This window comes from Brachyistius frenatus, unplaced genomic scaffold (assembly GCF_029030835.1).
Source record: "Brachyistius frenatus isolate BFR_SWC_R1_liver_20210118 unplaced genomic scaffold, ASM2903083v1 Contig_58, whole genome shotgun sequence".
Taxonomy (NCBI): domain Eukaryota; kingdom Metazoa; phylum Chordata; class Actinopteri; family Embiotocidae; genus Brachyistius; species Brachyistius frenatus.
This window is the reverse complement of record NW_027210657.1, coordinates 2,396,237-2,422,734: the sequence shown is the minus strand read 5'-3', so window position 1 is coordinate 2,422,734 and position 26,498 is coordinate 2,396,237. Positions and strand designations below refer to the sequence as shown.

Here is a 26,498-nt window from a genome sequence, read left to right as displayed (position 1 = left end):
TTAATCCAAATGCTGAATGTATAAATCAAACAGCAGATGTGACTCCAGATGGGATTGAAATAACCTCAGGAAATCAGAGTCAATTAAAAACTAGAGTAAATTTAGCCAGAATTAGTACTGCATAGCAAAAAAAAAAAAAAAAATCATTGACATATTTAAGCCAGATGGGAGAAAAGAAAACAATTAAAAGAAAGTCCCTGGAAATGTCTTAACACCGCAAACACACAGGTGCAGCATTTTGCAATAATTTTCCTAGAAAGGAGCGGATATCTAATTGTACATTTCAAGAAGGTTCCTGACCCGGTCAGGGAAATTTGGTACTAGTTATATGGAACACTGTTAGTGTAATCCAGAGAGGCTTTTCTAGTCATTACACAGCATGGGAAGTATACAATTATACACATATGGAGACGTTTCCAACAATAACTGATGAATGAATGAATAATTCATGGTTGGTTGGTTCCTCATATGCTGTGTATACATTTAAGCCTAATTGAACTTCATGAATTAAATTACTTTTTTCTCTAGTTGATTAAATCTTAGAGAAACAACATCTTTTCCTGTGTTTAATGGTGCACCGAGACCAAATATACTATATCTCAAATAAATAAAAAAAAAACATTTCTGTACTTATGCACACTCTCAAATACATAAATAATCAGAGTTTTATTTCAAATTGAATTAGGCGAAGCAGAAAATCTAAAGAACAAGGGTGTACAACTGTCCAAAAATGATGTTATAAAGTTTACATTCTGGAGAAGACATGGCGTTGCCGAATCGTCAGGTCAATAATCAAATCGACGCTGCACAAACGTCTCTGGAAAATGCTCCTCCCTTCTCGTACTTGTGCCATATCCACCTTTTGACCACTTCACTTCCTAAAATTCTTCTGAAAAACTAATGGAACTAAAGTGTCTTTCTTCGAGTTGGAAGGTCCTATCCAGGACATACCTTAAGAAATGATCAAGAAACTACAGACCTACTTTATGAAGATTATACTGTGTGTTTAATAAAACACAGACGAACCATTGCTGTTGAAGGAAAGACAGTCTTTTCATATCAGCGCATCAAGCTTTCAGGCATTGCCAAAGTTCTCCAGTTTTCTGGCGGCAAAATGCAATTTGGTCGGTCGCTTTCCCGTCTCTGTTGGCCTCCCTCGTGCCTTCACAACGCTTTGCGGTTTTTGTTTTGTGGAAGGAAGAGTGTCACAGCGGTGAAAGAGCGGAGGACTGCAGAATGCTGCAGTGCAAGTCTGTCCACATCTGACGGAGAGTAGAACACGTCAAACCAGCCATGCATAAAGAAGGAAACAGTGACGCATACTAAATATACATCACAACCTCGCCACCCTTATTGATGAGACAGAAACGCACGCTGCGGTATGAAAGGATAACAAACTGCAGGTTGGTATTTAGTTCATCAGGGCTTCAGCTCATTAGACCTTTAGGAATTTACCCATGTCGTCATTTTCTCCACTCTAAATATCTCCTCACAATGTCATGTACATACCAGCTAATTGAATAGCTATGACTGCAAGTGATTTTTGTCGCGTTGTGTGTCATGTCGGCGGGCGTGAGCCAATTTTTCTCCCACTAATAACTCTGCTCTGTCTCCTGTCTGGCAGCAACACCAACGCCAAGAAGTGGGAAACAGAGCTTCAGACTTTAAGAGAAAATAACGCCAGGCTGGTGGACGCACTGCAGGAGTCTTCAGCTAATGTAGAGAGCTGGAAGAAACAGCTTACTGCCTGCAAGGAGGAGAGTGACACGCTCAGGGGAAAGGTATTACAGTCGTGCACTCCTACTGTCGAGCTGTATAATGTACACAAACCAATCGATCCTGTCTGCAAAACGGGTGACGGGTCAGAAACTCTGCTGCCACTTCTATAAAAAGACAAAAACTGAATCGCAGCCGGCGCAAAATCATTCAATTCTTTGCTTAGTTAATAATTTATTTCAAATCTGTTCAATGGGATGAGTGATTCCCTTCCCAAGTTTTAATAAACCTGATGCAAATTTTTCAAATTCGAGTGAGCAGAGTCCTGTATTACTGCACATTTCATTATCTTCTGTGTTCCCTGCGCCAGAATCTGAGTCCACTATAAATAGAATCATTTTAGTTTCATAATCAGTGTGGGCTGCTTCTGCAGCTGGACTGGTGTTGCAACGGTACTCCTCAGTTTGTAACATGCTGCGTTTTTGTTTATTTGTTTGTTTGTTTATTTATTGCCAGTGGTGTTTTCAAGATGACGCCACTTTTTTTTTTTTTAAAAAAAAACTATACTCCACAAACACGCGTAAACAGATGTCTGATAGATAAACCAAATGGTAATATGCACAAAGAAATCTGTTGTCACGCTCGCCAATGACCACTTTTCACAGTAAAAACGTGCTTCTCTTGTCGCGCTGTGTCCAGATTGCGGAGCTCGAAGCCCAGTGCAATGAAGCCAACCAGGAGAAGGAGAAAAACGCTCAGCTGTCTGTTCGAGTGCAGGAACTGGAGGCTGAGCTACAGGACAAAGAGCAGGTGAGACTTGATCACATTTGTCTTGAAACAACAGGGCCGGTCTCCAGAGTTGGGTTGTCGGTAAGAGTTTATAAAACAATGCCTTTTTTGTTGTTGTTTTGTTTTTAATAATGGAGGTGGTTTGTTACTTTGTGACTCACTCAGTCCTCTTCATTCAAGTTTTGAGGTTAACTCTCCTCCCCTTCACGCCCTGAAGTTCCAGCAGCACTTGTCTCCCTCAAAAGGCGATTACGCCTCAGTAGGAAGTGATAGATTTTGTTGTGGGATTTTAGCTCGTGTACGGACTGGGCTTGTTTTTTGTTTTTTTTTTGCTTACCCAGCAAAACCCAGACCTTTATTCTTTATACAATTTACTTGTATGTAACTTTCTGTGCTGCTCATTTTCTTTTAATAACTTACTTGATATTTGTCCCATTTTGGTCCTGTTGAACTGCACTGTGAAAATAGTTCATCCTAGTCTCTCGTCGGAGAAGCAGGAAATGTTGGCACAAATACCACCAGCGCAATCACAAACGTCTGCTACATCAGTCATTAATAATCCAAACCAGCTGACTGTCGGCGCAGTGCAGCCTAATGATGCTGTTATTTCTAATGAGAACGAACCCTGTGCGGCCACGCACTCTTTTGACCTTCACTCATTTCTGGTTAAATGCTGTTTCTGACTGCGGACTAATGATGAGGACCGACTTCTGGAAACCTGAGAGTCTCCCTCCTCTACAGCAACTGCGTCTCAATACGACATGTGTGGAAACTAATTCGGTTACCATAAGAGAAAGAAATCTGCATATATTTCTGTATTTTTTTTTTCTGTTGTAAATACATGGGGGATATCTCTCCCAAGTCTTTTCAGATATAAGTAGGTAATTATTAGGAAGGTGAGCAGTAGACCCAATAGACCCGCCACATTCTGTCAGTCAAGATTTTGGTTACACTTGGTTAAACCTGGAAACTGCATCCAATCAAGCGTCACACTCTCAAACTCGTAACTCCCCCCCCCCCCCTCTCCTCTTCTCAAATAGCCTGTCCTTGAATGAATCGGTTTAAAAACTGGTAAAATAAGAGTCTCTCAGAATCTCTCAGAGCCTGAGGTGAAATCCTCACCAGGGTTTCAACTCAGGATTATTTTGATTGTTTGTTAATTTGCAGAATATTTTATGGTTTATTATATATATATATATATATATATATATATATATATATATATATATATATATATATATATATATATATATATATATATATATATATATATATATATATATATATATATATATATATATATATATATATATAAAAAGAACATCTCTGATATCGGCCAAGAAAAAAGTCAGAAAGTAATGGATGAACCGAGTCTCGATAATAGTTGCTAATTACTCCTCATAATGGTTGTTAAGTGTGAAACCAAACATGTTCACTTTACAGTCACGTTTGAACAGAGTAAATTAGTACTTCTGCACATTTCAGAAGCAAAAACAAGCAAACGTTTGATTTTTTTTTATTTGATTTTTTTTAAACTTTCAGTTGATTGTCTAATCAAGTAATTAATGAATCTTTGAGGTTGAATTCCACGGTGCTTATTACAGCTTTTCCCTGCTGCGTGAAGAGCTTTTCAGACTGAAGTAAACAGTGTCTAGGATATTCTAGTTTACCACCTGGCAGCTTGAGTATTAATAGAACATATACATCTTTTCCCAGACAGTGGTATATCTCGCTCTCTCTCAACCAAAGGAAGGAAGTACTTCAAAGAGCTGGAGCTGGTTTTGAAAGATTATAACGCAAAGAATCACACCCTCCGGGAGCACCATCATTTCCACTCCGTGCATCAGCCTCCACACACGGGCCGAGGGCCCCCCCCCCCCCACACACAGAAGAAGTCACACTGTTTGTTGAGCACCGATGCAGCAGAGAGCCCACAGAGGTTCAGTGACTCGCCGCCTTCTAGAAATGCACTTCCTCACCCCCCCCCCCCCTTCAAATTAAAAACGTGCCTATGAATTATTAAGCATTCACTGTGGCGTTGACCCACCGCGCTGGCCTGCCGTGAGCTAACGGAACAAAGCTGCCGCAGGTGCCTACAAAGGCTCGACCGATTATTGCTTGGCGTGGAAGTGCTCGTAACGGATGCTGCGAAACTGTACATGGTGCGTGCGTTTGGCTTAGAGCAACGGACGGATGAGATTTTCTCAACGATAACGGGCGATGAACTGAAGAAAACAAACGCGGAGGCGCAAGGCAGAAAAACAGAATCAAAGCTGTACAGCATCTCCAGTATTCACTCCAGTCTGCGACCTTTTTTCTTTACATTTGATCTCCTTGTAGCTGCTTTGTATTGCTGTCGTCTCTGTTTCGAGTTTGTTTATGTTTTGGGGACAGTGCACATGAATTAACAGCCATTAAAATCGTGTATGTGATTATGTTCCCAGGTTAGTGCTGGGTTTCAAACTTGGGTACTTTTTTTTGTTTTTTTGTTGTTGTTGTTGTTGGCACTACCAGAAATGTGTTTGCAGCCCAGTTACGTGTCTGGTATTACAAACTGTCAATCACTGATATAAAAAATAATTTTGCCCGTTTTATTTTTCACTTTTCAGTCTTCTCGTTTAACTCTCAGCAAAAAAAAGCGAATAAGTGTATGTCACTACATTTTGAACAAGACTATTTCAGATGCTCTCCAGTTAAATGATCCACAATGTTCTGAAGAAACTAACGTCAATTTTTTTTTTTTTTATTTTTTTTTTTTATACCGGATCTGATATTTGGATTAACTGGTTTCTAAACTTGTTATTTTCTCCAGGAACTGGAGAACCTCAGGAAGCAGGCAGAGATAATCCCTCAGCTCATGGCGGAGTGCGAGACCATCACCCAAAAACTGCAGGTACGTTTAAGGCCCCCCCCCCCCCAGAAATCCCACAACCCCCCCAGACGTCTCTCGGGTGATTTACAGCAGAGAGCTGTACAGACCTCGAACACACGTGAGGACACGATGGCCGAGACGGCGAGCTCACACACACACACACACACACACACACACACACACACACACACACACACACACACACACACACACACACACACACACACGAGCTCTGAGGCGTAAATAGCGCTTTCAGACGGAGGTAGAGAACGAAAGTTCCTGTTCGTCACTGCGCCCGAGGTCCGATGACACAACATTCCTATCACACGTCTCACTAACGCACATCGTAGTTAGTGTGTCTATTTAAAAAAAAAAATAAATAAATAAAAATAAGAGAAGCTCCGTCCCCTATTTGAAAAGGATTTTTTTTTTTTTTTTTTCGTCATCCGTGGAGCAGAGATACATCTCTGTCACGGCTTATTAGTTTCCCGGCGGTGCCGATTTCATCTGTTTCGCTTCGGAAACGGCGGCAGCGGTTTGAGCTCGGAGCTTTAATGAGCAGGTCTTCACGACGCGACCGCGGGCGCGTGGGCTGCATCGCCGAGACGACGTCGGAACAGCGCAGCTCCGCCTCGCGTCTTCTCCGCAACAAAGAGCAGCTGTTCTTCAAAGCTGATCCCTCATTGAGTAATATGAGACTTTCTGTCAAACCAGAAGTGCCAGGCTCTGTGAATGACTGTGTCCCCCCCCTGTCAGCGCCAAATCTGACATGAGCTGCGTTGATACCAACACTCATTTCAAACCTGCGCTGACTGACTCGGAGCAGGATTTGTTGGTTTTTTTTGTTTTTTTTTTTATCATCCAAGCTGTCGTGCATGTGCTGCCTGTCTGCCCCGGCGTGGAAGAGAACAAAACCAACAGCGGCATGCCTGAAGTTCCTGCGCTTTCACAAAGCTGGACGGCCTGGTTTGTTTCTGCAACAGCCAGCTGGATGAATGTCAGGGACAACAGAAATGGCTGAAGCAGGAGTTTATCTAGCCGGCTATCCAAACTGAGGAGAAGCGCAGACAAAAGGATTTCTCAAATTCCTTTTGTCTTTCCGTGAGGCCTAAAAACCAAAACTGAGCTGCTGCCCGTTTAGGCAGAAAAGCCCTTTTCCTGCCGGCCGTGTTCTTCCAATGACGAGTGTTTTCCGTGTTTTGTGGTCACGGCTGCCCTCTATTTAAAGACGACACCCCATGTGGAGATCAGGTTTCGGGAGTCAGCTGCAGGATACAGTCATGCAGGCGCAACACCCATTTAGCACTCCTATTTTAAACCCCTCCCTTCAATGGTATCTTCAGCATTAATGTGTCACTCTTGTTGCCTGCTAGTCTGAAAGACTTACTCAACCCTCCCATCGCCACACACACACACACACACACACACACACACACACACACACACACACACACACACAAACGGGTTTCCTGAAAGTAGAGATGTGGTTTGCAGATACGAAATTGTCCCCAAAAAAAAAATTCCTGCTGCATTTCGACATGTTTCTCAGAACTCAAATACGTTTGATTTTTTTTTTTTTTTTTAGTTGTACCACCATATGTTGAAGTTAAATGCTGAAAGGTAATTTAAACTGCAAGTGAAAAAAAGAATGTCTTTTTTGATTTGGCATCTCTGCCACCCGTCTTCATACAATCATTTCCTTGTATGGACACCATTTGACTTGTTTGCCGTTATGTAACGAGTTTCTTTCCTGCTACCCGTCCACAGGCTGCAGAGACGAACAACAAGGAACTGGAGGGGAGGATAGCGAGTCTGCAGATGGACATAGACGACAGCCGACAAAAGCAAGGACACGTGAAGGGCGAGCTGAAGAAGTTTATGGATATTCTGGATGGAAAGATAGACGAGCTGCATGAGTTCAGGCAGGGCCTCTCCAAACTCGGCGTTGATAACTGAGAAAAGTAGGACCGAGCTGAAAGGGTCAGGGGTCAGGTACGAAGGGTTCGCTACATGTATGTCCCCAGGGCAGGAACTATGTGGCACCCACTCCCCCAAGGTGACGTCCGTTCAAACTATCAGCTTTGGCTTCTAATAAACACTACCTTGTAAAAAAAAAAAAAAAAGATGTTTTGGATAGGGAGAGGGAGACTGGCAGAGTAAACGGAGGGAAGGCCAGCGGGCTCCAACCAAATGGCTCCATTTTGTGTGCTGGCATCGCGAAAACTCAATCAAGTCACACTTTGAGCTTACTTATCCGTTTCTGTGGGGGGGTGGGGGGGGGGGGGGTTAAAAAGCTGGTGGTGGGTTCTTAGATTCTGTCCATTGGTCTTTTTTTCTGAAGGCTGCAGCACTTCTACACAGGCAGTCTGATCTTAGAGTAGAAGAGGGGACTTAAAAGGGCTAAAATGAACAACACGCAAAGACAATGCTGCTCAGCATCCCTCCAGTAATAATTGGTGTTAATCCTTGTGGCCCCCTCAGAGAATTCGAGATGAAATCGTTCTATAAACTGTCCTCGCTGTTGCCTCTCGTCTATCTCAGGTGTGTTGGAAGACAGTTTGTCCTCATTAGATTATATGCACATATATATATATATATATATATATATATATATATATGACAAATGGCCGTGACACAAAGTGCCTCCAGGTGAGTCTAAACCTACCTGGCAAGGAGAACTGGCAAAGCGATGACCATCACCATAATAACAACTTGATTTTTTTGTTTGTTGTGACTATAAATAAACGTCCTCGCCCTAAAACCCGGTGAAAAGAAACCTCCTGCGGCCGTGTCCATCCTGCCGATGTTAAATCTGGTGAGGAATTCAAAGGACGAAGCAGGTGTTTGCATAAAAACAAGTCTTAGAAGGGAACTGCAGCCGGAATTCTTCCATCTCCCCCCGTGGGTGTTTTCAATAAAGTCCCTTTTGACTATATTTACATAAAGATGGGAAACTCTTTGTCGTCTCGGGAGCTTTTTCTTCAAAAACATCCAAAATATGAATAAAAGGAACCCCGTGTTGCCACGAGTGCAGTGTGGTGTTAAAGGACTTTGCGTGCGCAATAGTATCGCCGTTCATCCGTAGAACAAAAATGTCCCATCTCCGAGGCTGGTTGATGTGCTTCCGACACACTGGTTTTTGTTATGGTGGTGGTTATTTTTTGGGTGAGGGGACTTGGTGCTGCTCGATGGGTGACTTAATGTGAAAGTGTACTTTTCCGAAAACATTTAGACAGCATGGGCCTTTTCACTGAAACCCCGTCAGATTCTTGGTCTTTTCGTTTTTACACATGTATTTATTTTTGTTGTTGTTGTTGTTGTTGGTGCCTCTCTGCAAATAAGTGTTTCTAGAGCATACCAAGCAAATCAACCACAACCTAATGTCTCCACAGATGTACGATAATATATTCAAAATACCAAAACCGTCAGGATCCGGAGGTTTAATAATCGAGGATTTGCTTTCAGGATGGTGTCGCAGCTGCATTTGAAATCAAAGGCACGTGTTGTAGTGGCATATTTACTCTGTAATACTATGACGTTATAAGTCTACTTCTTTTTTTTTTTTTTTTTCTTCCATCACTGTTTGGATCTTGTCACAAGATTGCGATATCTCATGAAGGGAATTTTTTTTTTTTTTTTTTTTGCTTACCGTTCTCTCTCGTTTTGTCCGAACTCACCTGAATCCGGACAACGCGACGTATGATCCTTCCTTTTGAACCAATGCCTCTTGTGCACTTCTGTGACTCCTGTTCAATATTGTACAATAGAACTGACAATTGGTAAAAAAAAAATTTAGTTTAATTACAATGCTGAGTTAAGTGTCTTTTTTTTTTTTCTTTTCTTTTCTATTCAAGTAGTGGGCATGAGCTCCACAGAGGAGACCGGAGGTTTTCTTTAACCTCCACCTCACTATTGTGTATTCTGTGCAGAAAACTAAGACGTGGTTAAAGCTTACAAATATGCTGCCCGGCATCGTGAAAGTCTCGAGGCGTTTTTCCTGGATGAGAAGCCGAGAGAAGGAGGTGGGATGAACCTGCGAGCGCCAAAGCCGAGTCCCGTCGAGGCCCGAGTACAGAAGCTCCGCCACCGCACGTCTTTTTCCTCTGATGTTGATTTACACGGCACTAAATATAGCTGTAATCCTAACAAGAGGCGCACGTGAGCGAAGCAAATGAGGTGGGATTTAATCACAGTCGGAGACGTGTATCCATTTCCCGAGATCAGAACAAACGAAGCAGACAAACGTACGAGCTTGTTTGAGGACTGATTGGGGGAAGAAAAAGCAAAAAAAACCACAAAAAAAACACGCCTTAAACTCCAACATCCTCACGGCACTGAAGAAATAACTGCAGTACTGGATCAGAGGACATGTTGCCTTGGCAACTTAATCCCACTCGCTCCTTTCTTTTGTAAATAACTGTGTGAATGATGGGACGATGAGATGTTTAAAAGCAGGATTACCTTCCAACAGCTAATTTAAGTGATCTTTTTCCACCAAACAATGGGACTCTTGGAAACTGGTGTCAACAGGTTGACTGAGGTACGTCGAGGGTGGAAATGAATCAATGTGCAGCATTGCTGAACTGATTAGTTAACTGACCAATTAAGTCAATTGATTGGAAATGAACTGCTGCAGGACTGCAGCCATTTTACACTACACATGAATGTTTATTATGGTTTGATTAATCAGTTGGCCACTCTATAAAAAAAAAAAATATGGCTATCATGCAAAAAAGTCTGTAATATTTTCAAATGACTTTTTTTTTTTTTTTTTTTTTTGCTGGAACTTGACAAATTTATTCAAATGACTGGTTTTCAAAATAGTTCAATTTTTTTTAGATCAAGTTCTGGTTACAGTTTCCTTAATCTGAGGATCTTCTCTCTATTTCATACTTGTAATCTGAATGCTGACAATGACCTCCGATTGGATTCTCTACATCTTTCGGATTTGAAAACGACACTTTGGGCACCGAGAAACATTTTCTGGACCAAACAATGTAGATTAATTGATGACATTAAGAATCATTACTTGCAGCCCCTCTGAATATCTTTTTTTCTTTACTACAAAACAAAACAATAACGTTAAACTAACTTTAGGGATGGTACTGTCAGCCAGTAAAGTAAAAAATATCTCTCCACCTGTCGAATGGATTGCCCTTAAATTTTGTTCAGATGTTCTTGGTCCCTCTAGGATGAATCCTCCTCACTTTTGTCCCCCTCTTGACTTTTCATCTGGCGCCACCAGCAGGTCAGAATTTATCCAACACCTTGTTTCATCAACCAAATATCTGCATAACTGATACCGATCATTTAAGCTTCAGCTGTACTTTGTGTTTAGTGCCAATTAGCAAATGTTAGCAAGCCCACACCTCAAATAGTTCAACTGCATGTTAGCACGGCTGACTTTTTATAACCTTTAGCTCGAGGGACGCCTTCGTGAGGCTGCATTTCAACAGAGCTGTTGGCGTGACTGCGCGCTTTTATTCTCATCCAAGAAATCTATTTTTTTTTTTTTTTTTTTTTTTTTTTTGGCTGCACTGATAGGATGTCTTGTTTGAAGTTTTGGCTCTGGATCATGTCACTTTTTGGACATTTATATAATTAATTATGAATAAATAAAGTTAAGTTAAACGGGTGAAACGATAGTTAAATTAATCCTTACTCGTCTCGTATCGATTGTCACTCAAACTCCAATCGATACAATCACAGCAACAACAACAAAAAGCAGCAGCATTTCTCTCTCTGTCCATTCTCTGCTGCTCGTCGCCGTCTCCGACTCTCAGCGAGCCTCATTGTGTGTCTGTGATGAGTGGGCGAGTTGGTGAAACATCATTTTGAGAGAGAGAGAGAGAGAGAGAGAGAGAGAGAGGGGACTGCAGGCCACTACCACTGCGACTTCTTGTTGCCATAGTAACAGGCTGTGGTATTTCATGCCGACGCCGGACGGACAGGTCCTCCCCGAGGTGCGTGACCCGTCTTCCGCCTGAATCACCCGCCCGTCGCCCGCCGGACCGACGGCGGGCCGCCCCGCAAGCAGGACGGGGGACGTCTGGGAAAGTCGCTGCAGGAGAGAGGTGCGAGAGAGCGACGGTCTGCCGGCGCGGATATTACAATGTGACGCATCGTCGTGGGCTGGAAAGCAAACTCACCGGGGTTCAACCGGCGCAGATTTGATGAGACGCCTGCGAAGATGATGCGACTGTTTTGAAAAGAACAGAGGTTTCATTACGGGAACACAGCGAGCAGTCCAAACGGCAAAAAGATCTCACTCGGACGAAATTCAAATTAAAAAGATATCGTAAACCTTTTCATGTTGACGAACCGACACGCCTTCGTTTATTAAAGCACAGCAGTGCACGCGGCGTGTTTGAGCCGTCGAGCTCGTCCGTAACACGGCGGACGGGAAGTCATTCTGCAAACCGTTTAATGCTGCCGGCCACCGCGGCCGTCGTATCTTTTGAATTATACATTACAGTCGTGTGTATTTGAGAGGTTCAGGTCAGTTCAGTGCTCTGTCTCACGGGTTCGAAGGTCATAAGTATAAGGTTTGCCCTAAACAACAACAACAACAACAACCCGTCACCAAACTTCTCCAGATTCAACGACGATTGGAGACAGGCCTGGATAATTAATGGCATAATTACAAGGAAGTATTTATTTGCTAAAAAAAAAAAAAAACCTGAATCTAACATTCTTAATTTGTCACTTCATTTCTTATGGCATGATAGAGGAAGAAAAAAAAAAACCAACAAAAAAAAAAAACCAGACCAATTATAAATTTGCACCCAAACGGAGACGAATACATTCACACATTTGTGACACGAAAGGAAAAACAAGAAGCGAACAGCCTCTTAATACAAACAATAACAAAGACTTTCGACGTGTAGGCTGTACATAATGAACACTGCTGCACTGCCACGTAGCCCTCTCTTGGTTTAGTAATAACATGTAAAAAAGCTGTAGCTGTAGTGCTTGTGGGGGAGAGAGGGGGGGGGGGGAGGGGAGTGAAATAAAAGGGTTTGATCAGATTTAATTACATTCAAACTAACGAGTTAAGACGTCACAACGCGAGCTAAACGAGAACGCGTGCAGCGTCGTCGTCTGCGGCCCCGCAGCGCGGGGCTTCCCCTGCCGCGCGGCGGGCTCGCAAAAGGCCTTCAGACACAGTTGGGAGAAATTCAATCATTTACCGCGCCGCAGCAGTGCCGCTTCGCTTCACTTCGCTTCGCTTCGCTTCGTAGTGACGAGGGCCTCATTCGCCCAGTTTGGGATTTCTGCAAACCAGAAACTGCCCGAGAGGAGACCAGATCCTGATTCCGCCACGCACCGGGGTTAGTTGGACTGAGGCAGTTTTGGCATGTATTGCAACATCTCGGGGCTCCTTTGAAAAACACCCATTAGGATTACCGTGGAACTACTTCAACGAACTGCAATGTTTAAGCAAGAGTAGGCGTAATCCCGTCCTCGTCAAAGACGCAGCTCGTCGCGGAAAATTTGGCAGAAGCAATAAGCTGTAGCCGTGAAGAAGACAAGAGCGGGGGGGGGGGGGTACTGTAAGAGAGTGTGTGTGTGTGTGTGTGTGTGCGCGAGTGAGTGCGTGCGTCCTCAGCTGTCCCAGTCTGTACTCTGCGTCTCGTCCTCTTCGTCTGAGTCGGCCGCCACCTTCTTCATCCTCAACATGGCAGCTTTGATGCTGCGCTCCAGCTCGCTGTCGCTGCTGCTCGCGGCTTCCGCTCGTGCGGGAACCACCTACAGAAGCACAGGAGCCAGTTTCATACAGTTCAGGTTCCAGATCATCTCCCGCTGGTGGGATTTGTATTCAAAAAGAAAAAAAAAGCAGCAGACATTTTGACTTGGAAAAGAGAGGAGAAGAAGAAAAAAAAAAAAAAAGGCACCGGTTGTAACTAACAACATTAACACGGGCTCCGTTCTATCTAGGCCAGAATGTACCACCGCAACTAGAACAACTAAATGGATTACGGTCACTCCTAATGTTATTATTTACATAGATCTGTGTCTGCTGCTCTCTATATGGGACTTTTTTTTTTTTTTTTTTTTTTTAGTGCAGTTTCATCTACGTGCCATCGTGTACAGTATCGCCACAAACTTTGATCAAATGTGATCAAATGTGAAGCTTTAAGCGGTTTTTTTTTTTTTTTTTTTTGGACGTGCGGTACGAGGACCACATTTAGGGGAACTAATTGAGGCAAGGGCGGTTTTTCATTTTTTTTGCATTTTGCATTTGCAGAATAAAGTTGAACTTGCCAGGCCTATAACCGTGACCTTGTCCCCTAAAATGGTATTTCAACTTTATTCTCAACATTAAAATTGGATTATTAAGGTGCAAAATAAAAACATCCTCCTTTTATTTTGTTTTCTTTAATGTGGCCCTGATACACCATTCAAATTATTGCAGGAAAATGCGACAAAGATCATAAATGTTTATGACTTTTAATGGCGGCTCGCTCCTTGTCCCTAAATACCACAGATTTCAACAGTATTGTCTAAACTGACATCAGTGCAGTGAAACCGTAAACATCGCCGGGAATTTGATCATTATAAATAACTATGACTTAAAAAAAAAAAAAAAAAAACACAAATCAAACAACTTCTAATGTAACTTAAGCATCTGGTTCTGCATTATGTTCTCCGAAGAAATGCTGTCATATCCAAACATATCAGCCAACATATTAGCAGATACTGATATATCTGTGATAAGTTGATCCGGGCTGATGAAACTGACCAGCCGATTTGAGGTTGGGCTCTAATTTAGACGACTATAATGTGAAGTAAATGTAAAATTAAGCTGTTTTACGCTGGTTGTTTTCAGATGGGAGGAAACTTTGCCTAAATTGCTGAAAACATCTGCTTCATTTGTCTTTAAGATTCAATTTGGCTTCAGTTTTTCTCAATTACCAATAAAACCATCACTTGTCATCACGAGACGTCACACTTGATTCCCGCACTCGCATAAACCAGGAATAATCCAATCAAACTCTTCTCCTCAACGAGGCTGTTCATAGCTTCATATGTTTAAAAACACCTCGTCACTGTAGTCCGTCGTAAAGATGAATAAAACAGGAGGAACTGGCGACTATGTTCTCGACTATTTTCAGCTGCAGATGGATACCTTATGTTGGACCAACACATATTAATATTTGAGACACTGAGCAGGACATTTACTGTTGAAATATCAACGTAACCAGTGCTCTCAGGTGGACAAACTGTGTAATGGGCACAATATTTTTTTTTTAAATTGGTTTGGCTTTCCGTCATATTTACTGACACGACATATCTGCAACAAGTTAACATCCGTCGCTGTATGAATGTCTCACCTTCAGGGTGACTCCCTGTCGGATGGCAGACATCAGAGAGCTCCTGACGTCCTGAGCGGGGACCGCTGTCTTCGCAGCGGGGACCTTTCGAAGCTTAATCTGTCCACGCTGCAACGAGGCCAACACTTCGTCCATCGTTCCTACAGTAACACATCAGTACAAGAAAAAAAAAACACTCAACAATAATGGAAGAAGAAGCTGCACTGGAAGGAAAGAAAGTCCTCTGTAATTTTGTTGTTTTTGGTTTCACTTCTGATGGAGGGTCCAGACAAATTCACTACAAAGCAGAGTGCACAGAGCTTTCCCAACTTCTTACTGTTGTACAAAACATTAGTGTCTCCCTGGAGCTGAGAGTACATCAGCAGGACCACAGCTGAGGTAAAAGGCCTCCTCTGGCCTCCTGGGAGAAGTTGGGAATTTAGGACAGAACATGATGTGCAGGCAGGCAGGCGGGCACACACACACACACACACACACACACACACACACACACACACACACACACACACACACACACACACACACACACACTCTCTCTCTCTCTCTCACACACACACACACACACACACACACACACACACACACACACACACACACACACACACACACACACACACACACACACACACACACACACAACACTCTCTGGAACAAACAAACACAACCTTCCCTGCAGTCGAACAAATAAATGTGTCCTGCTCCATTTGTATTGCATTTTTCTTATTCATCGGCACATAATGAACTGAATTATACTTTACTTATTTTGGTCTCACCGATATTTTGTTTGAGCATGTTCTTGGCAGGAAAAGGAGGGTCCTCTTTTTCACTGAGAGGCATCGGTGTGTCCTCAGAGGAAGGCGAGGCTTTGACAGGTGGAGGCGGTATGGAAGGAGGCAGTGGTGGAGGAGGAGGAGGAGGAGGAGGCGGTGGTGGTGGAGGGGGCGGAGGAGGAGGTGCAGTCGGGCAGGTTGTTGCCGGAGGTGGCGGTGCAGAGTAGATTTGGACGGGGATGTCTTTAGGCTGCTGCTTCTTGGGTGTCTTATTGCGTGGCGTCGCAGGACGGACGGAGGAGGGAGGTTCTTCGGCGGAGGGGGAGGGGCCGAGGCTGATGATGGACAGGGGCTGTGAGGGACACGGGACTTCTGAGGAAAACATCCTGGATTGAGGGGTCTTCAGGATGTACTGGCCATGTCGCTTCTTGAAAAAGAAGGTAGAAGGAAGAGAGATAAAGGTGTTAGAAGTCAGGACGTTATCTTCTAAAATGTTCTGAGAGCGACGACGCCACCGACTACGGTTCTTTTCTTCTAAATCTCAGCGGCGCGAGATTAAAGTGACAGAAAGCACGCAAAACACATCGGTAAACCCTCCCAATCTGCCGCGGTGGGACGGTCTTATAAGACTTCAAAAGAAAACAGAAACAGATCAGAGATTCGATCGGCCGTCCACTCAGTGGTTCTTCTGTTCTGCATCAGTACGTTTTCATAGAAATCCATTTCAAAGTTCTTAGCGGCTCGTTTCAAATCCCCGATTTCTGAAATCGGGTTGCAGCCTTAAAACTCACAAGGTGTCTCCGATAGCAAAGATGCATGGCTCAGTGTTATGTGATAGCGGTTGCTAGGAAACGTCTGCGGTGTCGTCCAGACAAAGGCAGTGAAATGTGTAAAGGGTAAAGCTGTGTCCGAAGACCTTCCCTGTTTAGCGCTCACGGCCAAAAATACGGTTGTGCGACCGAACGTGGTGTCAGGAAACACGATGTTGTTGATAAGTCGGCGTCCAAATGTGCTGCTGACGAAACATGGGCACAGTACTGAAGTGTCCTTTATGAAGGGAGCAGTGAGCAACGTGATTTTGAAGCCAGCGAGTCACTAAAGCAAAGCAAGGTGCAACATTACTTTCTTTCTGCGGCTGAATTGAATTTGAGTGTCTTGACATTTCGAGGGATTAGACACCTTCACATTAACAATTTCATCATTTTCTCCCCGCAAAGAAAAACAACACTCAGCAGGCTGGACACATATTCATTCACAAAAAAAAATAAAAAGATATGTGAAGAAGTCACGATCTTTATCACCCAGTCGCTTCAGATGCAAGAGTCTCTTTCTGAGCCGTAAAATAAGATGCTAACTTGAACGTCTCTTCTTTTCTTTTTCAAACAATCATTTAAGTGGCAAATCATTCATAACCAACTTCTCAGTCACATCCTCCGAGTCTACAGCTGTAGCTCGCAAGCTCTCTCGGGCCGCACCGCGGCGCGCTGGCGTTTTCGGCTGAATACGTGCTCATGTTAAGCGGTTGTAATGTCTCCCAAGATCACCCTCGTAGTTTAGTGTGTTCGCACACCGATTAGCAATGAACACAATATCGAGGTGCAGCTGGTGAGAACGTCATTAGTCCTATGGGTCCCGGACAGATCGAAATATTGCCCTTTTTGCAGCGATGATAAAAAGTCGTTGGGTGGGTTGGTCGCAGTTGATCCTGCGGGGCAACACCAGCACGTCTCTGTCACAGGTCCGTAACAGCATCAGCATCCTTGCTACGAATGCCGGGCGTTTAACGTCAGCCGGTGACAGATCAGCTTGGATTTCCGAGAATCTCGGCAACAAACAGCTCGTACGCCGAACCGCCGCGTCAGTTAAAGGTTCTGGCAAAGCTCAAGTCCTCCCTGCGCCATTTAAAGCTCCGGTGTGAGCCAGGTCACGACAACGCCTGCCCACATCCGGAGCACATGGTCGGCCGGAGTTTCTCTGATGTCGAGGTTGAGTGGTTAATAACCCCAGTTTTAATTTTGAGATGACCTGTTAAATCAAGAGGGGATGAAGCAGGAGCCTCTGGGGTTTTATTAACCGAAGAGGTAAGCTGAGACGAGCCAATGAGAGAGCCTGACCTCTCTGAAGGATCGTAATCTGCTCAGAGTCTTCTCTCGCTCCTCGTCCACCCACAGTTTCCTCCTCTGCTCCTCCTCTTTCCTCTTCTCTCGTTTCTGCAGACAACAGAGGGAGACAGTGAGAGCTATTAGTGAGAGAGAGAGCGAGAGAGAGAGAGAGAACGAGAGAGAGAGTACACCCAAGTTTCACTTTGCATCTCTGTGGGCTGGCTTGTTGCCGTGGTGACGTACCAGCTGGACCTGATGATGCTGGTTGAAGACTATGGAGCTCTGCTTGGCTGCCAGCTGCTTCTGCTCATTGGCATCCATGCACTGATCCTAAAGACACACGCGAAAGTTACTGATTGTATCCTTAAAAAAACAACAACAACAACAACAACAAAAACATTTTTAAAAGCACGCCAGCAGTTTGACATGCAAACACGATATCAGAAATATGCTCTTCAAAGTTCATCAAAGTTAAGTAGGAGAGCATTTTCTTCGTTTCACAAATGTTTACAGGTGTATTGTTAAATATTCCCGGGCTCCTGCTCCCTGTGGATTACTGTAGGTGAGCCTCTAACTGGGGGTATTCTTCCCACTTTGCTTCGAGCAATGAAACCATTTTTTTTAATCAGACAAATAAGCATGCAGCCAGGAGTAGAACGAAATGCCAACTGCTTAAATGCCTCTGTCAGCTAAAAATAAAACAATCCAGTGAAATCATTTTTTTTTTTTTTTTTTTTTTTTAGAAACTCAGCAATAGGGGACATGAAGGGAGAGTGAAGACAATGGCACCATCTTCTTTCATTAACTTTTGCAATTATGCTTCACGGATCAATACAATCGCCCCGGAAAAGAACCAACATACCACAAAAGTGAATCGTTTTTAACGGGGCAGAGAGTGTGAAATACATCGCAGGCAGCGGCACGCGCTCACACCTTCTTGTTGCGCAGATAAGCTCGCCGGGCGCAGATGTTGCCTCTCTTGGTCTCCAAGGTCTGCAGGCGTTTTCTGAGGTGACCGACAGCTGGAGAGTTGGCATGTTGAGTACCCGTGTGGATCATGCTCCGCAGCTCCTCCGGGTCCTCGCACACGTCGTAGTACACCACCTCCTCCTTCAGCTCTGAAACACAAACGCAGCGCGCTCAGCCCGACACCCTCCTCACCTGTTCATCCCTTCAGCTCTATCGCGGTCGGCACGCAGCGCAGCGCGACGGCGTGACCCGGGTCTGACCCCGAGGTCAACCGCAGCTGTCGTGCGGCTTTCGTGAGCTTCAGAAATCGGATTATTCCCCGCTTTCGTGGTAAACATAGATCTGAAACCGCGCGCTAACAGGAAACCTAGTTTTCTTTATCGGGTTAACAGAAACCTCATTAAAATTGACTGCAATAAAAAAAAATTAAAAAAAATAGTCCTGGTCCACTTACCCGGGTTTCTAATGGCTTCTTGCGTGACGAAGACGCAGGTTGGAGAAACTATTTTTTTTGTCGCGGTATAAAGTACGTATCGATGGTAAAATGTCCTGCCTGACCAACGGTATATAATCTGGAGTTTTTGGAGTAATATGTGTAAATACGTGGCTTGTCATCCAAAAAAAAAAAAAAGTTGTGCATAACAATTTGTTTATGTCAATAGAAGAAACAAGGTGGTCTGCATTTTATGGTGCACCAGTGGTGCGTAAGAAAGAGCCTCGGCAACAACCAGAAGTCGGTTTCTAATCAAATAATTCATCTATTCAAACAAGGGCATTAGAGACATCCTGCGTCTCCTTCCCCACCGAGCACTTTGTTTCCATTATAGGCTCCATAAACTCAGAGGCCTCCTTTAATTTGCAGCATCTCATATTTCTCTTTGTCCTCCCACTTTCTTTACTGAATAGCACAGAGTAGAGGACATTCTTGCTTTTTAGTTGGGAAAATAAGACTTGAAATTCATAACGGTGAGGATACACACAGAGCAGTAGACAAGACAGCGTGTACATACGCACTCCTTGGAAACCAACATCCCATGTCCCAGGAGGAGCAATTAGGGAAATATTTACATGAACAAAATACAGTATTTCCCCAAAGTAAAGCCCTCGCGCAACATACTGAGTGACCATAAAAACAGAGGCCCCGCTACGTCGTAACGCAGTCCAACACATCGCGGTAAAAGCCGGGGAAATACTGGGTAACATGGATTTTTAAATCATATTTAACACGGTGACAAAAGGGTGTCGATGAATGAGTCAATTTCAGTAAGGAGGTCCAAATATCAGAGACACCTTTCAAGGTAACACGGTCTCATTAAAAACTACCACAAACAAATAGGTTAAGAAATCTGCCATTTTGCTGAGTCGACATCAAAATTGCAAGCATTTTAAATGGGCAATTCTTCAACTTGAGAGGGGAAAATCCTTCTCTAGCAGCAGTTTCTAAACCGTGAGACGTGGCTCCCCCGGAGGTTGGAGGGTTGGTGTGCGGACCGGAGATGTGAGGCAAAGATACTGTATCAGCTGAATAGGCAATTATTTGTAGTTTGACCCTCCTGTTAACACGGTCAGCAGTTGGAGCAAAATCAGTGGCTGAAACGCGCAGCTCATGGAGCCCATTGAAGAAGTTTGAAACCCTTGAAGCCAGATTGCTGTAATTTGCTGTAATTGTTCTTCTCACATTCTCAACTAAGTCAAATCTGAACCGAGTCGTGATACTCGTGGTTTTAGATTAAGTAGGATTTAAACAACGAACTGTAAATCAGTAGTTCTCAACTGGGGGAGGCGACTTTTATTTTGGAATCTACAGGAATTCTGCTGCAGTGCTTTTATTTTGAATATCGTCGTCACATCAGCAGTTAGCTCTGAATTTTTAAACTGCTTTAGGATTAAATAAGCCTGACTTTTTTTTTACTGCAAAAATAGGTCTTCGTATTTCATATTTACACACAGTTCAGTTTAGATTATTGATGGGCATCACCAGTTTAAACTCGTTTGATAAGAATACGTCTGCAGCTTGATTTAAGTGTCTTTTTATTTTAATGGGTTTTTAGCTATAGTTGCACTTTTTTTCATTTTTTTTCATGTTTTTAATATGAAGGCATTGCGTATTACTTTTGTGCATAACTGCACTTTTTTAGGAAAGCTATTATTTATCACAAAACTTTATACTGTTTGAGATGTTTTCATTTTCAGTCAATGTATCACTGCATAAATGAAAATACAGTGCTCAGATAAAGACAGGAATTTAAGTGAATTCCATTCACAGTCTTATTTCTCAAATATTTTGTACTTTAATCTTCTGTCCGATATTGTTATTATTCAATAAGCACTTTAAGTTCCGGAGTGATTCAAAGAGCTTTAAGTGAATGCTGCTCAAGTTTTTCAGTGGACTGAGATCATTGTTCAGCACTTCAATGTACTGTGAATATACCTTTAATCTGCCGCCGCAGAGTGTCAATCTGAGCCACCAGCAGCTGCTCCTCATTCTTCAGAACCTCGAACTTGGCGTCATACAGTTCTAGTTGAATTTCATAGAACTGCAGTTCCAGCTGGTCGACCGTGTCCTGCTGCCGGTCATCCTCGAACGCAGACCTGGGATCAGCTCTCTGGCCCTGCGCTCTGCCTGACAGGCTTCTTAGCTGCAGGAGGAAAATGTATAGTCAGCCCCTTTTAAAGGATCCTACTGGTGGCTTTGTGGGGGGAAAAAAGAAGAAGAAGAAGAAAAAAAAATCTTTTATGTATATACTGTAGATACGCTTTGACACAACTGCTTTTGAATACAATGCTTTTTGACAGCTAACTCAAATTCTGGATGCACGAGGGTCCTTGAACATGATGATAAAAATAGGCTTTGCTTTCTGCAGCTTTACAAAGAGGAAAAACAAAATCTGACGTAAAAATATAGAATTGGGATGGATAACCCGTTTTAATCTCGGAGAGCTTTCACACTGTGATGAAATGAGCTGAAACCTGTAGCTGCAGTTAATGAGCTGACACATTCAAAGCAAACTGATGTCCTTAAAGGCTCTGACTTATGTCAAAAATGAATACACACACTCGCTGGAGATGACACAAGAGCGGCAGAGATTGAAGTGATATATATACACACACACACACACACACACTAAATGTAAAGGTGTCACACTGTGACATCTGCAGGCACGCCGCTGCACTCTACACAGTCAGTGAGTTATGCCACCGGCACAAGAGTTTGCGCAGGTAGAGCTCACTGATCTCATTATAAACATTTTCACACTGCTGTCTTTGCAAAAGCCCGTGTTGATTTCACAGTGGTAGATAGTGCCAGCACCTTCAAACCTGATTTTTAAAAAGCCTAATCGGATGAATAATGCAGCAACGTGAAAGTGAAGGTGCTGAAAGTGTTTTCTTTTCTCTTCCAAGACCTCAAATGCACAGTGTGACGCCCTACAGCAAGCAATTCATTCATTCCCCCAAAAATACTGCGATCCTGACGTTAGAAGTATAAAGCCCATGTACTCACAGACACTTATAAACAGTAGCTGACACGTTCTGAGTACGTATATACACACAGACACGCTCACTTATTCATACATGCCGGTTTTTGGGGTTGTATCAAAGGGATTCTCTGTGTTTTTAGAGAGGCTTCATAAATAGATCAAAGGACTATAGCAGCCAGAGATTCACATCAGACTGGAATACCAAGTGAACGATACACCAGAGCAGGCAAGCACTGTGTCACATCTCTGCAGACTTACAACCACTACAGGAGCAGAGCTGGCCTTGGCACCGAGATCAAGGTCTGAATGATTAGTAAAGCCTTACAACGGCGACAGACTCCGATGTGCCATTATGGGAAACGCTGAATAATGTCAGAACTGCAGAAAAAGCTGTTCATGATGAGGGGAAAAAATACACACCCTCTCTCTGATGCTGTCTTTCTTGCGGCTGAGGCACATCTCTGTAGCTCTCATGTGCTGCAGGGTCTCTTTGGCCATAAGGAAGCGGAGTTTCTCCAGCCTGGGAGCCGCGGACGCCCAGGCGGCAGGTCCAAAGTGACACTTATCCTCCTCCATCTGTTTCAACATACCTGCACATGTATACGTGGATCTGTTATGTCTGTCCGCATCACACAAAAGCACATGCAGTCTATATTAAGACAAAAAACAAAATGTTAAGTTTAAGTGATGTTTGCTGTTACACTCTAAACCTTGTGTTTCTAACTTCGACTTAAACTTTTAAGAAATGGTTCTGAATGTGGAGATTCCTCAAATAAGGTGGAAAAATGCCAAAAAGAAAGATGGCTAAATTTTGATTTAATTTAAATGAAAAGAAAGGCAGTCAAATCTGTATGGCTTCACTTGTTTTTCTTGCATTCTTAGAGTCCATGTTTATGAACTCATCTGAAGTGATTCTTAACACTCGATCTCCTTTTAAAATAACAATCTGCATTTGTTTTGAATATTTAAATACTACTTAATATCATTAACATGTTTTTGTGTAGCTGCAGTGCTGCACTTTTCCCCCGGAGTGACACATTAAAGTCATTCATAAAAACATTCCTCCATAAATAAAAGAAATAAACACAGCAGTTTTTACCAGCCAGAGCCTTTGAAGTTTGTGCAAAGTAGCTGACGGTGATGTCCTGAATTGAGGCGACTGCGTCTTCCGCTTTCGTTCTCCAGTCTTCCGCCTCCTTCTCCAGAGCTGCGATTCTCTTGGGACCCAACTCCTCAAACTCCAAAGACTTCTGCAGAGCGCCGCGGTGAGAAACACGGCGGACAGATTTAAACTCGGGTATTTAATGCACACAGATGACCAGCATACAGCTGAGGTTTAGTCAAATTTAGTTTCGTCAAAAAATAACATTTGAACTCCCATTTGTACAGACTGACAATTGAATTGTGGGGGATCGCTCCAACAGAAGGTGATGATTACTGACCATCCAATGAAAATACAGTACATACAAATACTGCATTTTTACTAACAAAGAAGGCTACAAGTTAGTGATTATGCATGTTTACGCACTGTTTTTTCACTTTGGTTAAAAACTTACATTTCTGATGAGAGTTTATTAACATTTTGATATCAAAACAAATTGCAGACTGCATCCTATTACCACTGACTTTGAATAAAGTATCTATCTATCTATCTATCTATCTATCTATCTATCTATCTATCTATCTATCTATCTATCTATCTATCTATCTATCTATAACAGCAGGCAGCAAGAGACATGATTGCTTTGTTCTTTTGTTTGCTTGATGGTTGGGATAAATACATCAATGGCGACAGCGAATCTTCTGACTCCGTAAACCCTTTACCGAGGTGAATAATTGGCCCTTTAGATTTATGTTTAAGTTAGTTGTTGTTTTGAAGCTACCAGTAGCCACTCCACCAACCAAACACAGCTCCTAAATACACTGTATGTCTGTATTTACCAGGATATCCATCTTGTAAAGGCAGGCCAGCTCTCTCATGTCCCTGAAAGGTTGCAGCAGGTAGTGGAAGAATGTGGTGGCGACAGTGACCAGGTGCTGGTAGGCCTCGTCTTCTTCCTCGTAGATGCTGAGCAGCGCAACCATTCGGTCATTACTGCCGTGGCTCTGCAGCAGCTGTAAAACATGGAAGACATAAACACCGTTACATGGGCTCGCTCTTGAGTGCACAGCCTCGTTTTTGCTCTGCAAGACTGTTCAGACCTCAGATGGAAATACACAGAAGTTCTTACAGGGAACTGAATCTGAGTCCTTCCACAGGACTTCCTGCTGCAGGTAGTAGGCTTGTGAAGCCACTTCAAAATGAGGTTGGTGGTTCAATACCTCAGGGATTCCTGGAGTCACTTCTGTAACACTGACTGCTGAGTTCAAACCAATTTGTCTCCTTTGGATATCAACAAACACTTTCATGCGAAAGAGTTTCAAGCGGTCACACTTTCAAACCACAAATCTTTGACGTCAGCCTGATCAATATCTGAAAGGTGGTTATTTGAGGAAGAGGTTGGTTGAGGGAAAAAAATGTGAGCGAAATTGACATGGGGCAGACACAACTAAGATTGACCAGGTTGACTCCCTGCTGTGTTTCTGAACAATGTTTAAAAGATGTGATGTAAATTCAGTACAACACCACAAACTGCTCTCTGACAGTTGTTGTTTTTTCAGACATCTCTAGCTTTCTCTCTCCCTCTCTCTCCGGTTGTCATTATTCTGTGAAGTATTTCTCAACATGTTATTTACTTGTCAAACAAACAACTGGAGGGTCGAGTCACAAGTCTGTGCTCAGATCACTTCAATTCAAACAGCCGAGGCAAAATTCCCCGGCTGAAAAGCAAACATTCACGCCGGTAGTGTTGCGACATCTAAAGCTTCGACCGTAGCGCACAAGCAGCAAAGGTTTGCTGCGTCATGGTGGGTCTACTTGTTCGACTCTCACCACCACTGTGTGGTGCTGCTCCTGCAGACTACAGATGAGAAGTGTAGAAGAAGATAAGAGACGAGCCAAACGTTGCTGAGATTTATTTTGGAAGTGCTGTTCAAGACCACACACCTGTTCCTCTTACATGTAAACACCAGGCTTACACGGGTGAGCCTGCAACAAATCCTCCCCTCATGAAGATTGCAGTGGTCAAGGGTTTGTTGAAACGATTACAACCTCCCTTCATCAGTATAAATAGGGATGCGAGAACATTTTAGACTTTCAATAAAAAAAAAAAATTCACTAATAATGGCTTTAAAATTGAATATTAACAACAAAATGAACATTTCATGCCAATAAAAATGATGTTTTAATTATGAACGCTCGAAGTGTTTGAAATGAACAGCGAAGTTTCTATTTGAAATGATTGTCTCAGGGAGAGCACCCAGGGAGAATAAATCTATAAAAAATGAAATATAATAAACTGAAGTTGTTTTCTTATTTTGCCTTGTGAATGTGTAAATGTATATATATTAAAAAAAAAAAAAAAGCACAGTATTCACAGGAGTAATTTGTTTATTCCACTACAGATGACTACAGATTGTTGTTGTTTGTAGGTGAGGAGAAAAGAAAATGATATGTATGTATCAGTGTCGGCAGGAGTTGAAAGATATTGATATATCAGATATATATATAAAAAAAAAAAATTAATATCATGCAGACCTAATTATGAACGAAGTGCATTGATTTCATTCTCGGTGTGACTAATCAATCAAGAGTATACTTCATAGACCCATGACCCTCGCTCATTGCCAAGCTGATTGCGGGTACTTGCAGCTTGTCGCCCCCCTCACCTGTCTCAGGTGACCCTTGGCCCTCGACACCTCGTCCTGCATGGTCTTCCTTTTGAACTCCTGTAGGTTTTCGAAGTACTCCTCCACGTCCCGCTCGTCTTGGGTGAATAAAGTATCGAGAACAATCTTCCGTCCACAGATGTCGATGGCTGTGCTGAAATATTTCTCCAGTTTCCTGCACGGCGTTTCAAGATCCCTCTCGTCGTCCTCCTCGGGACCCACTGACCTCCTCCGACTCAGGAAGAGCAGGTCCCAAATGTTGCCCTCCTCGAACTCCGACAGCTCCGGGAAGCAGGCTCCCAGGACGTCGCCCACCCCGGTGAACTGCTGATGGACGTGTTTGAGGTCGCTGACGGAGAAGAGTCCGGCCCAACTCACCTGCGAGTCGTCGACGGCAACTTCGGCTTTGCGTTTCTGCCGCTGTAACGTCCGGTTGTGGCAGGTGACGGCGAACTTACACTCGATGACGCTCCACTGCACGATGAAGCCCAGTTTGAACGTCTCATTTTCCTCGAATATGTTGCTTTTGACCGCCACCCAGCCCTCCAGACTGTCTAACCGCTCGTACTCGATGCTGTTCATCTTAAAAAGAGATGTTTCACGTTGGCCTCCGAGAAGCTGTTGGCTCTGTTTACAACGTCCGCCATTTGTGTGACGTCAGCTGCCTTCACGTGCCTCATAAATATTCGGGACCTTTA

The 26,498-nt window shown here is 43.3% G+C and overlaps 2 protein-coding genes across 4 annotated transcripts in view; one reads left to right on the top strand and one right to left on the bottom strand.

Annotated features, from left to right (window-relative positions):
- Positions 1 to 7,500, top strand: part of homer2 (homer scaffold protein 2) — a 31,681-nt gene extending 24,181 nt beyond the window's left edge. For all 3 annotated transcript variants that reach the window (XM_069705752.1, XM_069705753.1, XM_069705751.1), the window contains exons 6-9: positions 1,625 to 1,781; positions 2,416 to 2,526; positions 5,318 to 5,398; positions 7,145 to 7,500. In XM_069705752.1, coding sequence (XP_069561853.1) covers positions 1,625 to 1,781; positions 2,416 to 2,526; positions 5,318 to 5,398; positions 7,145 to 7,333 — 538 coding nt within the window. In that variant the 3' untranslated portion in view covers positions 7,334 to 7,500. The remainder of the gene's footprint in view (positions 1 to 1,624; positions 1,782 to 2,415; positions 2,527 to 5,317; positions 5,399 to 7,144) is intronic.
- Positions 7,501 to 12,601: 5,101 nt separating this feature from the next.
- LOC138625067 (WASP homolog-associated protein with actin, membranes and microtubules) lies at positions 12,602 to 26,496 on the bottom strand. Its single transcript, XM_069705745.1, has 11 exons — positions 25,801 to 26,496; positions 23,974 to 24,147; positions 23,132 to 23,282; positions 22,453 to 22,622; positions 20,985 to 21,192; positions 18,518 to 18,702; positions 17,828 to 17,914; positions 17,597 to 17,692; positions 15,486 to 15,909; positions 14,713 to 14,852; positions 12,602 to 13,126 (listed from the first exon to the last, which is right to left on the bottom strand). Exons 1-11 carry the CDS (start codon positions 26,380 to 26,382, stop codon positions 12,983 to 12,985), a joined length of 2,361 nt encoding a protein of 786 aa, XP_069561846.1. The 5' UTR covers positions 26,383 to 26,496; the 3' UTR covers positions 12,602 to 12,982.
- Positions 26,497 to 26,498: the final 2 nt, after the last annotated feature.

Coding starts and splice junctions, on each gene's coding strand:
- LOC138625067 (XM_069705745.1), bottom strand. CDS start 26,382: ATGAACAGCATCGAGTACGAGCGGTTAGACAGTCTGGAGGGCTGGGTG. Junction 18,703..20,984: donor TCTGCGGCGGCAGATTAAAG/GTATATTCACAG, acceptor TTTGTGTTTCAG/AGCTGAAGGAGGAGGTGGTG. Junction 17,915..18,517: donor CTTATCTGCGCAACAAGAAG/GTGTGAGCGCGT, acceptor GTGTGTCTTTAG/GATCAGTGCATGGATGCCAA.